The sequence below is a fragment of the Pezoporus flaviventris genome, unplaced genomic scaffold, assembly GCF_033815535.1.
Source record: "Pezoporus flaviventris isolate CSIRO_AGI_PZ_B2104156 unplaced genomic scaffold, CSIRO_AGI_Pfla_v1 ptg000001l, whole genome shotgun sequence".
Taxonomy (NCBI): domain Eukaryota; kingdom Metazoa; phylum Chordata; class Aves; order Psittaciformes; family Psittacidae; genus Pezoporus; species Pezoporus flaviventris.
The window spans coordinates 54070498-54084404 of record NW_026892549.1 but is presented as its reverse complement, the minus strand read 5'-3'; the positions used below and the strand labels follow the sequence as shown (position 1 = coordinate 54084404).

At 37.0% G+C, this 13907-nt stretch overlaps 1 protein-coding gene across 6 annotated transcripts in view; it reads right to left on the bottom strand.

Annotated features, from left to right (window-relative positions):
* NCKAP1 (NCK associated protein 1) overlaps positions 1-13907 on the bottom strand; it is a 61256-nt gene that overhangs the window by 28581 nt on the left and 18768 nt on the right. For 2 of the 6 annotated variants that reach the window (XM_061458033.1, XM_061458051.1), the window contains 11 exons: positions 9369-9455; positions 9135-9191; positions 8048-8190; positions 7869-7959; positions 5889-6026; positions 4747-4795; positions 4118-4274; positions 3545-3601; positions 2919-3015; positions 2586-2692; positions 1318-1450 (listed from right to left, as the gene is read on the bottom strand). In XM_061458033.1, the coding sequence (XP_061314017.1) occupies positions 1318-1450; positions 2586-2692; positions 2919-3015; positions 3545-3601; positions 4118-4274; positions 4747-4795; positions 5889-6026; positions 7869-7959; positions 8048-8190; positions 9135-9191; positions 9369-9455 (1116 nt within the window). Of the gene's footprint in view, positions 1-1317; positions 1451-2585; positions 2693-2918; positions 3016-3544; positions 3602-4117; positions 4275-4746; positions 4796-5888; positions 6027-7868; positions 7960-8047; positions 8191-9134; positions 9192-9368; positions 9462-13907 lie in introns of all 6 variants that reach the window. The other 4 variants (XM_061458023.1, XM_061458040.1, XM_061458058.1 and 1 more) reach the window with 2 other exon arrangements.

Genomic DNA, 13907 nt, shown 5'->3' with positions numbered 1-13907 from the left:
TGTAAAGGCTGAAAAAAATCCAAGTTGTCACTCAACCATCTGTCTAGTCTTGTGTTGGATACATGTTATGAATTAATTACAACTAAAATTCAAGCCATCTTTTCCCCTCATTTTAGTGTGATCCTAAGGATTAGCCTATCAAGACAGAACACTTGTGTCACTTGTAAGCTTCTAGAAGTCATTGACTAAATCCAGAAAGTAATTTCCCCAGAAATCAATGGTAAGTGTAAAAAATACTTAATTCTGTCACTCAAACATCTATTAATATGTAAGTATTAAGAGTTATAAGGATAAAATACCAAGCCACTTTTTTTTTAGTATTGAAAGTAAACCCAAGAATTCAGCTACATTTTGTAATTTATACAGTGATACAAACTGGTATTTCAGCTGTTTAAACAGATTGTTTAACTGAACAGTAATTTAGTTCCACCTTCTAGTAATTGATGGAATGCCTAAAGTGAGAAATTGATTTCTGAACCCAACATAAAAAGCTTACAGGACACACTCGTCAAGTTTGAGTAGCTCAGCTAGGCGGGAAATTTGGGCTCCATCTGGTGGTCGCTACAGATTAAAACTAAAACAGGTCAGAAGGCCCATCATACGTTTGTCAGGCTAAGCAAGGAAAGTTTTCAAGTTCCTTTAGTGGCCATACCTGTTTCATTGTCTCTAAACATACATACATACATTGTCTCTAAACATACATACATACATACAATAGTTTGGGTTGGAAGGGACCCTAAAGATCATCCAGTTCCAACACCCTGCCAAAGGGCAGAGACGAGCCCCATACAACCTGGGCTTGAATACTGCCAGGGATGGGGCAGCCACAGCTTCTCTGGGCACCCTGTGCCAGCACCTCAGCACCCTCACAGGGAACAACTTCTGCCTGAAATCTCATCTCAATCTCCTCTCTGGCAGGTTAAAGCCAATCCCCCTTGTCCTGTCCCTACAGGCCCTTGTCCAAAGCCCCTCTCCAGGTTTCTTGTAGCCCTTTTAGACACTGGGAGCTGCCCTAAGGTCTTCTCGGAGCCTTCTCTTCTCCAGGCTGAACAAGCCCAGCTCTCTCTGCCTGTCTCCAGAGCAGAGGTGCCTCAGCCCTCTGGACTTGCTCAAGCAGGTCTGTGTCCCTCTTGTGTTATGTTTACAGCAATCAAAGGTACAACTCTCAATTCCAGCATTAAACAGGAAGTTAATTTGCCATATTCCATAGTGTTCATCAAAATCTACAAACCAGAATGTGTTTCATAAAGTCATTCTGGACAAAGAAAAACCTTTACAGTTTGCATTTGAGAACCCAAACCCCCAGTCTTGTCATACCTGAACAAGCTCATTCAAGACCACTGCATCAAAGCCAGAGAGATACTGCACATAGTATCTCTGCATCACAGGTCCATATTTTCGCACATGTGCTCTGAGCTCCTCCATGTAGAATATTAGCTCGGCTATGTGTCTAGGCAAGAAGACGAGGAAAACCTTACAAATATGAAACACCCAAAATATGAAAACCTATTTGTATCAGTGGAATACTTCTCAAGAGGATTTCCTCTTATACCTGGCTTTTAAAACTATTTATTAACAGGTAATTGCTGTATGAAAATACCTTTTAACATTGTAAAATAAGTTTTCATAGACAATTTTCTCTGCAAGGTAAAATCCACTCAACAGGAGGTAAGTTAACAGGATACTATCATGATAATCCTCAAAGGTTTGTATAACTATTCATATAATATTTTGAATAAGAAGTGCTTTTATAACACTCAATTTGAAAAAATTTGCAGTTTTTCCTCAAAAAGAAATTAAATCTGAAAATTACTACTGTAATAGCCACTTTTCAGGTTTTTATTTTCTTTTTTTTTTTAACCATGAGGATGGTTAAATACTTGCACAGGCTGGTTCAGAGCAGGTTTGGGACCTCCATCCCTCCCTACCACCTAAAGTCCAGTGAAGAAACCACAACGTTATTACAATCACAAATAGCCATGTGATTGTCACTTGTTTAAATTCCTGCCATCAATACAGCCATTCAGGCTGATCTTGTGTTCAATAACCTTGAGAACTCAAAGATAACCAAACAGGCTTTCTGTCTATCCATATTTGTAAGATCTCATCATCCCATTTTTTATTTTTAGCTTGTTTATGATGACACTAATGCTGTATTACATAAATCTTACCAGATTTAAAAGCCAGTTTTACTACAAGAGACATTTTACAAATCGACAAATCAAGCTTTTTGACAGTTTCCTTCCCTCCACCATTGACTTGCCCAAAGCAAAAATCACTGAAAACACATGATAAAGCTTTAATTTTGCTTATTCTGGGGAAAAAACACATTCAACTTTTATACAGTATTTTTATTTCATAATTAAATTTCCTGCAGAGAATGAATTTTCACTGATGTGCTCCATTTTCTAGTAGAATACTTGAAGTTTTCTGGTTTGATGGGAAGCTTAATATTTCCATATTAGGATTTTTTGAACAGTCCCAACTCTTCCATACAGGCAACCTTCTCTGAGATTTTCTCTTCAAATGCATTTTTTTCTGTGACTTCTCAAAAATTTAAGGTATCACACTAAAAATTAACATACTTATCTATGAAATCATCTGCGCTCTTCTTTGGCATATTATCTGCATGACGAAGAAGCCAAATAATTTCATCACGAGCAAAGGATAATGCCATAAATACAAAAAGTGCCTGAAAAAACAGAAATTGTTCAGAAGTTTATAGATCCATGCAACAGCTGGACAGCTTGTATACACTAAGAGTCAACCAGACTCTAAACCCAAATATCTTAAAACCTAGGTAGGTTTCTCAGAGTAAAGTGCATGTTTTCCCCTGCCCCCATACAGATTAAGTGGCATATTATCATTGACACACAGACTGTAGGATTGCATAAACGCAAAACAAAAACCACAATTACCTTGGGACCCAACAAGCCTGGCTGATCAGATAGGACAGTAGCCAGTTCTTTGAGTGCAGAACGTAAAAACTTGCGTCTCTCTCTATGCATTGAACCGCTGCATCAAAAGAGCAAACCGAGACATCATCCGATGTGCTAACAACAGAAGATTTGATTTTTTCCAAACATGTAAGCCCAAGCATAGGCAACTCATATTATACCAGCTTCTAAAGTTCACTATTTCAAAGGATGTGGCTCAATTAAAATTGGCACCCCCATCCCCAAGACCGTATATTCCTGAAGTCTGGTAACTTTAAAATCCAAGTTCTCTGCCCCTGCTCTGTGATGTGCATTTGACTCCACTAAAACATTTCTGTTTTAACTGCATTAAGTAATTAGATAAAAAGAAACTGGAGAAAAAAACTAAATGTATCCATCTGATAATTTGAAAAATAATCTAAAACTTTGTAAGTTAAATCAATAACATCATTAAGCAAATCCAGATTTAAAACATCAGTACATTATATCATTTGAAAATGGGCAACTAAGCACTCAAGAAACCATTCCTTATAGCTTCAGACATTCTTTACAGCTTTAAGAAAATCAACACTAAAATATGACAGAAAACTTTGTATAGAGACACTTACGCATGCGAAACAGCAGCTTCTTTGCATTCCCTGATGTCATTAATACGCTTGTTGTAGCTGCAAGTGAAAAACAATCCAATACCATAGTAAGTACCAGTAGCACAAGTTAGCAAGGGCCAATTGGGATGAACTGCAACGCCACAGCATGCAAGATACAGCAAAAAGCTCACAGGAGGCTTATTTCCCTGAACAGAGCACACTGGTAGAAGTCTCAGCTCTGTTTCTGAGTTTTCATATATTACAGCAACACGCAATTTTTCAAGCAAACTGTACATTCATTTCTCTTCACTAGATTAAGATTTGTGGACTTTTGCCATTTCAGACTGATTCTTCAGACTGCCTCATAACTGAGATTAAAAAAAAAAAAAAAAAGACATGATCGTTATGAAATCAGGCTCCTGAAAGTTACACGTTGAAGAAACAATCAGGATATTAAGCAAAAACATTTGTGTGCTAACTATCCTTAAGCAGACTTTACATGAAGTCAAAGCAACATTTTCAAAACAGTTCTTCAAGGAATTTTTAATTTTTAACAGAAGTTCTGAAAGGTGAAAAAAAAAGAAAAGAACATACCCTCGTATGTTTACAAACAAGTCTTCAGCAGCTTTGTGAATATGGAATACTTCATCTCTAAACAGAGCCAAACAAGAGCTGCTTTGAAGTGCAAGTTTCCAAAGGTTCAAAGCTGTAGCATCACTATTTAGGATTCCATGGCACAAAATAAATCCAACTTCAGAAGTCACATTGATGTATGTCACAAACCAGATGCACAAAGACAGTGAGAGAACAGACATTGTTATGTGTTTTCTCTTGAACAGTTCAAACAGCTAATTAATAATCAGTTTAATGGATAACATCGTTTTATATATTAAAAAAACACCCCACACTGTTCTAGTGGAGGTATTTTTGTAATGTTTTTGTAAAATGAATTATTTCATGCTGATTCTACTTGGCTATTTTCATCAGGTTTACTAAAGCACTCACTTCTAGTGAAAGTCTGTACTAAACTGATGACAAACTTGGTTTCAGCAGCACTTGCTGAATTCTAAACTTTACTGCAGGTAAAAGTATGGTACATGAGATTTGATCAAGTTCTCTAGAATCTCAGTAAAACAGCTTTTGTACAGTACAGAAAAGTTATCTTTTCAATGTTAACTGATTTTTAAAAAAACAACCATGAGCTGTTTCAGAATGTTACTCACAAATGATCCATTTTTCCATTGCATCCAGAGAGAGGTATTCACATGGCATCTGTTGGAAAAGCAGTAATTTGTAGAAAACTGATTACGTAAAAGACAATACATTTCACAAGAAGTACTTTTTAGAAAAAAGGGACAAGTAAATCCTTAAATGCTAAGTAATCATGAAAGACTGCTGCTGATTACTAACAAGACTCTGTTTCGTCTCTTTAGAACTGAGGGTTTCAACATTAAATGAGCTTCCATACCTTGAAGTAGACAGTGAACTGATCTTGACAAATTAGTTTTGACAAACACTGTATTTAAGAGCAAAAGGCTTGTGATGTATACTAATCACAACCTGACAGCTATTAATGCTTGAATTCTTTCACAATGATTATACAAATATAGAATGATTAGGGGTGGAAAGGACCTTAAGACTTTTCATATCACAGCTGAAGCAGCAAATGCAAACAGTCAAAATTTAAAAGAATTAGCTCCATTTTCATCTGTTGGTCCACAGACATCCGAGACAGCACACATGGTCTCTTCCTTCACAACTGCAGAAGTTAACATCGTTTCCCTTCATCATTTGATCATCAAATACTGGAAATGAAGGCATGAGCTAAAGCAATAGAAGCTTTAATTAATGCAAGAAATTTTTTTCTCTGTATTCTCCAAAACAGCCTATTTACTTCTCTGATTAAAACCCACACAGAATCATAGGACCAACTAGGTTGGAAAAGACCTTTAAGATCAGCAAGTCCAGCCACTCCCCCAGGACTGCCAAGTCCACCACTAAACCATGTCACTATAAACACTGTCCTTTACTATTGTAGTGTTTCTAACGCATATATCATTTTACCCATATGGAGCTCTATAAATACCATTACACGGTAAATCATATCTGCATAAGATTAATCTTACGTTATTCTCGTAACAGAAGAGAATAATGGATGTTATTCAGAAGAGAATAACGGATGTTATTCTCATCACAGAAGAGAATAACGGATGTTATTCTCATCACAGAAGAGAATAATGGATCTGGGTTTTGGCTTTTCGTGGTTTACAGATAAAGGTAATGAAACGGAAAATTAAAACACCCCCACGTTATTTCACAGAAAACTGCCTAACTTTATCATACAGCGCAAATTAAAAGGCCATACTGTGTCAGACTGTGCAGGATTAAGCATTGTACTGGGGGCACTGATGAGGCTCAGTAGCTGTGCGTTTCTCCACTGGTCAGCTGAGAGATTTCTTCGAGGGTAAACCATCTGGAGTGAAATCAGAGCATCTGAAAGGGACTAAAAATAAGACCAATGTTGAGTTGAGGTCCAAAGGACATGGGAGGGCGGGAGGAATCAATCATGGAAACAAATCTGTGACACACAACTGCAAGTTGTTCATTATTTATTCAAGCATCCCAATTACTGTGTTATTCCCTTCTCTGCCACTTCATTTAGTATGTCCTTTCCTCTTTGCTAGCAAATTAGAATTATTTTGAGCAGATACTTCTTACAGGAGACCCTGGCAGCAGATTAAGCTTCTTATCTGAGTTAAGTGTGGTCCTACCTGTTTCCCTGCCTTTTGCATCAATACTGGTACATGTTTGAGTCCTCAGGGAGCCAGGTCTAAGTGCTAAGCCAGCAGAAAAGATCACCCAGGGAGGCGAGGGATTCATCTGCTGAAGCTAATTTAAAAGACTAAACAACTGTCATGTCTTCTGCAAACTAGTGAGATGGATGAAAAGGACAACTTCAGTGTGCAGTTCCATGAGAGTGCAGCCTAAGAATGTGTTTCTATAGCACAGTGCCTGAAGGTATCCCTGACCCCAATTTATACCTCCAGTACAGGATAAGCAGAAAAGCAAATGAAAATGACTGAAGAATGGCTTTACAAACATTAAGGGAATGGACTGGTCCACTATTAAACAAGAGCATAAACAAACAAAATGCTAAAAAGTAAAGCATCTTTCCTAACAGTGCAAAAGAAAAGATTAATTGCAAATGAGATCCTTAGCTGAGTAAGTCTTAAGGCAGGAATCATCCAGAGGAAAGTAAAAAAAATCTGATTATTTAGACAAATGAGATATATTCAAAACTGTTTGACTTCAGACGACTGAGAGAAGTAGCTGGGAATCTCTCTGAAGTTCTAGTTACTACCTTGAAAAATTTAAGGAAATTAAGAAAAAAATATCAAGACTAGAGAAGAAAAAACAACCAGTACCTAAACTTCAAAACAGGAACAAACAAACACAAACCTTAAAATCTTTAGGCAATAATTTAGCATTTAACTTCAATTCCTGCCAAAGATTCCAAAATAAGGTGTTAGGGAATCAATTTGCAAGCACCTAGAAAATAACACCACTATAAACAACAGTCAGTCAGTACTGATCAAACAAATCTGGTTTCCTCTGACAGACAGAGTAGCAAGCCTGGTGGACAAATGGGAAGTGATAAGCAGGATAAGCCTTGCCGAAGTCAACGAATGGATCAGTCTCTTTTCCAAGGTATTCTCATATGAAGATACAGTGTAGATATACCATCACAGAACTGCAGCACAATCAGCTGCGTAAGAGTGCAAGCTTAAAAGCATTTGTAAAGGCTAAAGGGATTGGGTTCATTTAACTTGGTGAAGTCAACTGAGCATGATACTCAGCTAAGCTTTTGAGTGTAGGAGCTATTATTCAAGAGGCAGAGGTGATATCTAGGATCCCCAGTTCAAGGAAAGCCGAAGCAAAAGCCCTCAGGTTACAAAGCAGAAAAACACATTCATCTAGGATGGTAAACTAGCAAAAATCTGGTTTCATAGAAACATTTGCAATCTCTTTCATTTCAAGCTACAAGCTAAAACAGAACATGCATGCAGGTATTCACAGATGATCCAGAACTAATTTTTAATCAATTGTTAATCCTTAGAAAATGAAACAGAACCTTACCAATGGGTCTTAACATTGCTGTGTTTCTATAGGTTCTGTTATTTAACAGGATATCAATCCCCAGCCTCAGACAACCATTATAAATAAGAATTTAAACTTTATACCTAATGGCCTTTGACAAAACACAGGATTATTATCTTGCTTATTCATATTTTTATCTCTGCTTCTCTCAGTTAAGGTTAAGTGCCTGTGAAAAGTTGTTACATACTTTACTGTGAGGTACAAATTCCTCCATCATTTTCTTTAAAGGATTTTCATAATCCACAATCATCTGGCCAAGGCGTGGATATTCTCTGTCACTAAAAGCAACAACAAACAATTCACTCAGGTGCAGCTGTTACTATTATTACTATCCCTATACACGTCACTTCTGTAACAGATTTTTACCTTGCTCCATGTGTCATTTCATGGGCATAGTTATACAATCCAATGATAGCCTTCCTTTCTTCAATTCGAGACAGCAATATCATCAGAGTTGTGTAGGTTATAATCAAATCTAGGTAGTTCTTTGTTAAATCAAAGTTTACAGTCTGGAGATAAAAAACAGTGAATCATAACTCCCAAACTTTTAGAAACAAGCACAAAACTTTTTCTTTACCTTATCGCTTATTTTCAGCATTTTTTAAATACAATGGACTGTCCTGGACAAAAGTTTTTTCCTGGTTGCATACAGACCTTCATATTGTCCTCATTTATTCACTCAGATCTTCAGAACTGTTTGCATTCATGAAAGCAAGCATGCACATAAATCCTTCCAGGCTTACATGTCACAGGTTAGCTGACAGATAGTAAAACTTCTTCTGGATGCAACTAAACAGTCATAAAGTGCCTTGCCTATGAATTATTTTTAAATATGACTTGATAACATAAAAAGCTAGCATATATCCCACCAGCATGGTAATATCATCCCATAGGATATATACTCGCTTCTCTTTCATATTATGAGCTTAAGTGAGCCAAATTTAGAATAATGGCTAAAAGTAACAAGGTGACATTATACATAATAAGAAAGCTAAACCCATGAGGAAAAGGTGTTTGAGGTGGTTTTTTGGTTTAGTGGTTTGTTTTGTTTTTTTTTTTAAATGTATATAGCTACTCTTGTATGTATTTTAGCCAATGCCAGAAGTGACATCCTCACACAGCTTAGGTGGACACCAGTAATATTACTGCCTTGTGGCTTAAGCATACATACAGCAGTAAACCCCCAAAATTAACTTGCAGATGCAACAAAGCAAAAATTACAGAAAGATATGTATGTCTGGTAACAGACAATGCTGTCCATAGCAGCTTGTTTCAGACAGTATCATCTGATTTCAAGCTGTTATACAAGTTAGAGATGTAATGATTACCGTGGTTTTATTTCTCCTGCATTTATAATTAGAGCCCAAGAAACTAAGTCCATTCAATTCTCCACACAGGGCTCTGATTCGAAGTGTTTTAAGAGACACTTGAAAATTTAAACCCAGAAACTTACAATATCAAAGAAGACTTGGCAAGCATCAATAGTGTTCAGCAGCTCACAAACATGGTCCTTGAAAAACAAAGGAATAACCTCAGTTTAAAACGATCTAAGTAAATCACTTTACTATGCTTAGTGATGGAGATCGATTTTTTATTTTAAGAACTGAGCTACAAGTTCAACTATTTTACCAATAAAAAGACAGAAAACTGATGTGACAGAACAACTGCTGTATTTCTAACACCTTACCTTAAATTCCATAACATCAACAAAGGTGAAGTAGTATAATGCCAGGTTCTTCAGAATCTCTGATTTTTCTTTCTGGAGCTGAGCAAGCTGTTGCTAAAAGAAAAACATAAACATGCACACTGTTCTTAGAAGACCTGGAGAAGCCTGCTGAAAAATAATACCTGTGAAGCGCAGAGTAACCACCAGGCTATGCAAAGAAGCCTTAACATGGTTTTCTAAGGCTGAGGTTCTGTGTCTCAAATCCACACAGAGTTCTCAGAACAGATCATTTTAACAGCTGCCAACTACGCTTGGAGATAAAAGTCAAATTAGTACACATTAGTACCAAAGTCATACTGTTTAGCTCTGCAAGAGATGAAAATGGGTTGTTAGGAAAACAGTGCTACCATATGTAGAATTAGCCAAAGCAGAACAGTACATGAGCACAAATCAGCATGACAAGAAAAAAAAAAAAAATAGTGACAATGTTACTTGAGGTGGGAGAAAAGGTGGCAGGTTACAAACTTGACTACAGAAAAACATTATGCTTTTAAATTCTGAACTTACCAAAAAGAATATCCAGGCAAAGCCACGTTAAGCATGCAAAATAAAATGTAGATACAAACGTAAAATACAGTAACGGTTCTTTGACCAGTTCCATATAAACACAATAATACATTCAAACAAAAGCAACAAAATAAAGAAACAAAAGAAGCAGCAAAACACTAGCATTAGACACTGGTGGATAAAATGGAAAAGGCAAATGTGAATACAAAGGCATTAAGATAGTTCACGTGGATTGCTTTATATGACTGAATTTCCATATTTATCAAAATTTGCTGCAGGAACCAGAGATCACTGAATCACAATTAATAACACACAAAAAGCAGCTGTTACTCAACAGCCATTCTGTTTATGTATGCATTAGTCTCGCAGCACTGCAAGAATACAGTTATTTAACTTGAAATATACAGCTACAAATTAAAGTCTCTTTCCTGATAAATGAACTGGGTTAAAGCAGTCGTAACACTGGCAAGAAAAAGTGCTCTCCGAAAAGCAGCAAGACTTTAAATTAAAGACCAATCAAGTTAAACAGGATTTCCTTCTCAGTGAGAGAAATCAATTACAATTAAGATTAAGATGTTTCAAATTGGTTAGCTTGTTTTCAGGAGAGGTTAGAAGGGAATACGCTTCTTCATCTCTCACTCCTTGTAAAGCTGTGCTCTTGCTTTTATGTGAAGCACTAAAATGACTCTAAATTAAAAAAGACTGCCTGGACCACTACTGCATATCGTATATAAGATAATTTTTGCTTATTTCCTCTGATTTTTTTAAAGGTGATAATGATTTTTAGAAGCCTTGAGCCATAAGATTTCCATTATAGCCAAGGAAGACCAGCATACAGAGTTATGAATTAGAATGATCACATCACGAAATACTCCTGCTTTCTCTTAAACCAGTACAAAGGATTTTACTCTCAACACCGACTTCAAATGCCTACCCTATATAATATTAAGTTTCCCTCACACAGTCATCAGCTGTGGCTTAAATGAAAAATGGGTGCACGTATACGTTTATTTTGTAACTTCTCCTGATAACCACATGCACTAGGAAATAGGATATTTCCACGTAAACTGCTGCTGTGCAAAACCTGTCTTCAAACGTTAAATGCCTCGTGTTCAGAGAGCGGAGCACCCAGCATCATCATGTGCAGAGCCTGGAGCTCCTGCAGCTCTGCACAGCTCTGGTACACTTCCAGGTAAACTGGTGTCTACACTTGGGAGCTCCCCACAGCAAAGAGCATTTTGTACCTTCAGAGCTGCTTCGGCAGTCAACAGTTCTTACACAATGAACATTCATTAACTAAGATGCTTTGTTTTAATCTTCACCCTGGTCCTATGGCTTAAAGGGTTTCTTGCAGCTGGTTTGTTTTCAGAACAGTTGAGCAGAAATAACAATTTGTTTCTGTGCAACCAACACAAGTGGGAATGGGATGAATTTGAGAAGTCATCTCACGAATTTTCAGGAGCAGACCACATGGCATTATTCAGAAATAACACTAATTCTAGTGTAGAGTAGAAGACAAAACCAGAGCTCACATTACAACTGCACATAATGCCTTAACTTTTTTCCTACTGCAATCCTAACTCATACTAAGCAAGGTGTAATGCTAAGTGAGACTATCAAGCCTTCTGCTGCTCTGGAGACAGGCTGAGAGACCTGGGCTTGTTCAGCCTGGAGAAGAGAAGGCTCCAGGAGACCTTAGAGCAGCTCCCAGTGCCTAAAGGGGCTACAAGAAACCTGGAGAGGGACTTTGGACAAGGGCCTGCAGCAACAGGACAGGGAAGAATGGCTTTAAACTCACAGAGGGTAGATTTAGGTTAGATTTAAGGAAGAAATTCTTCCCTGTGAAAGCAGTGAGATGCTGGCACAGGGTGCCCTGAGAGGCTGTGGCTGCCCCATGTATAGAGTTAAGGTGGTCATTCTTGGGGTGCTAAGGTGTCAGTGAACTTTGATATTAATATTTTAAATAGAACACATCAATTCTCATGACAAATCAGCACAGACCAAATAGCTCAATTCATACAGGACAGCCTGTATGTGACGTTTAAAAGTGCAGCTTACAGCATGTAGTGTCTTGGATGTTTGCATTTTATCACTCAAGAATGTGGGTGTAGCTCTTTCCACAGCCACTGCAACAAAACTTTAGATTACTAATTTCCTAACAGCTGTTTAGAAATAGCTGGTGCTATTGAGGCTTTTTTCCTTACCTTGCAATTCATTATGAGCAAACATTTCTGCTTTCAGTATTCAACAAGTTTTAAAATAGGATAAGCGGAAGAAACAACTCTTATAACATTACTACCATCAAAACATTATTTTCCCTATAGCTAACCATGCCTTGCTGATGGGTCAGACCGAAGTGTTTTAACTGTTCTTAAAGAAACTGAAGTGAATTCACCAAGAAGGCCAATGATATTTTTGTTGAATGAAGTGAATCAGATTTAAGACATATGAAAAGCTGTAGAAATTTCAGAATAGTGCAAGATTTAAAAAAAAATAAAAATTATTTTGTCTATTAAATACCACATCTCTGATCACATAAATACTATATATAAATCAGGACTTTAAATACCAGAGAGCAAAGCTGACACTTTGCCAAGCAGGTTATCTACAAGAGAAGGAACTGATTTTTACTAAGCTGTCTTGTGCCCTATCTTCTTCACATGAAGTCCCCAAAATTTTTACACAACTGGTTAGGTACACAAAGTACATTAGAAGAAGTACGTTAATAGAAGCCCAAACCAAGTAAGAAAATGCAAGACAGCCTCAACTTAAAGCTTACATGAACACAATGGCTTGGAGACAAGCAAGCAATGGCTCAAAGACAAGAAAACAATGAAAATGTTACCAGTGTTAATCAACTTATTTAGTATGAATGTTCAGGAAAAGTATGAGATAACTAGAAATGGTTGTTCAGAGGATTTTAATGTGTGGCAAACCAGATGGTAACTGCAGCTGCCTAACTATTTTATCAAAATTATTAGACTGATAGCAGTAGTATGTAAACAAATATCTTATTTCATGGTCCAGGAACAGACTGTAGGTATCGGAATTTTCTCCTTGTATCACTGTGATTTTTTTCCCAGCAAGTATATGATTATTAAACACTTGCATTTGATTTCTACAAACCAACACCATATATATCACCATGTCCTCGGAGAAGACACCATCAACCTCATCTTACTAGCTGTAATACAAGACCCCAAAAGCAATACTACAAACTGACTGTTAAAATTCTGGGAATAGGGGTAAATAATCACTGCCAACTATTCTTACTGTCATTTATTATCCTCACTATGCTTGCCACCTGTAGATTCTTCAAATGAAGATTTTTTTAAATTCAACTCATCTGAACAAAGCTCTGTGCCTACAAAATCCATAGCAGAACAAAAGGGAGAGAGATGGATCTAATTAAATAAAGAGAATTAGGTTGAAGTTCAGTAAAGTAACTGTACAATGATGTCCTTGGTTTCTTACTTCCAATTAAAAGCAGCTTCTGAAGTGACATGCTGCATATGAAAAGATGTAATAGAATATTTAACTAACTGATGTATTTCTACAGCATGATCTACTTTTGGTTTGTTTTCAGGTTTCTAGCACTAAGTTAACTATTCTGAAAAGGAAATTGCCACTCAGGTCTCTCCGCAACTGTTCCTGGGGTGGTCCAGGTTATTAATCATGGCAGACAACTGGAGCACTGATCGACCTGTCAGTCATAAGCAACAGCTCCTCCATTCTCTTTCTTTTGCATTAATTCATACAGCAATTCCTACATTAGGCTCATCACATATGATCATATCATACAAGCTTTGGTCACAGGTCTTGACATGTTCCAGGTGACTATTCAGAGAATGAAAGTCTCATCTGCGCTACTCTATAAATAAAAATGTTTTGGACATACTTTTGTAGCTGCCTGCATTCTTACATTTCTGTCATGAAATCATGAAAGAACTATTCATTTAAAATGCACAAAAACTAACTTTGGAATGGCATCTT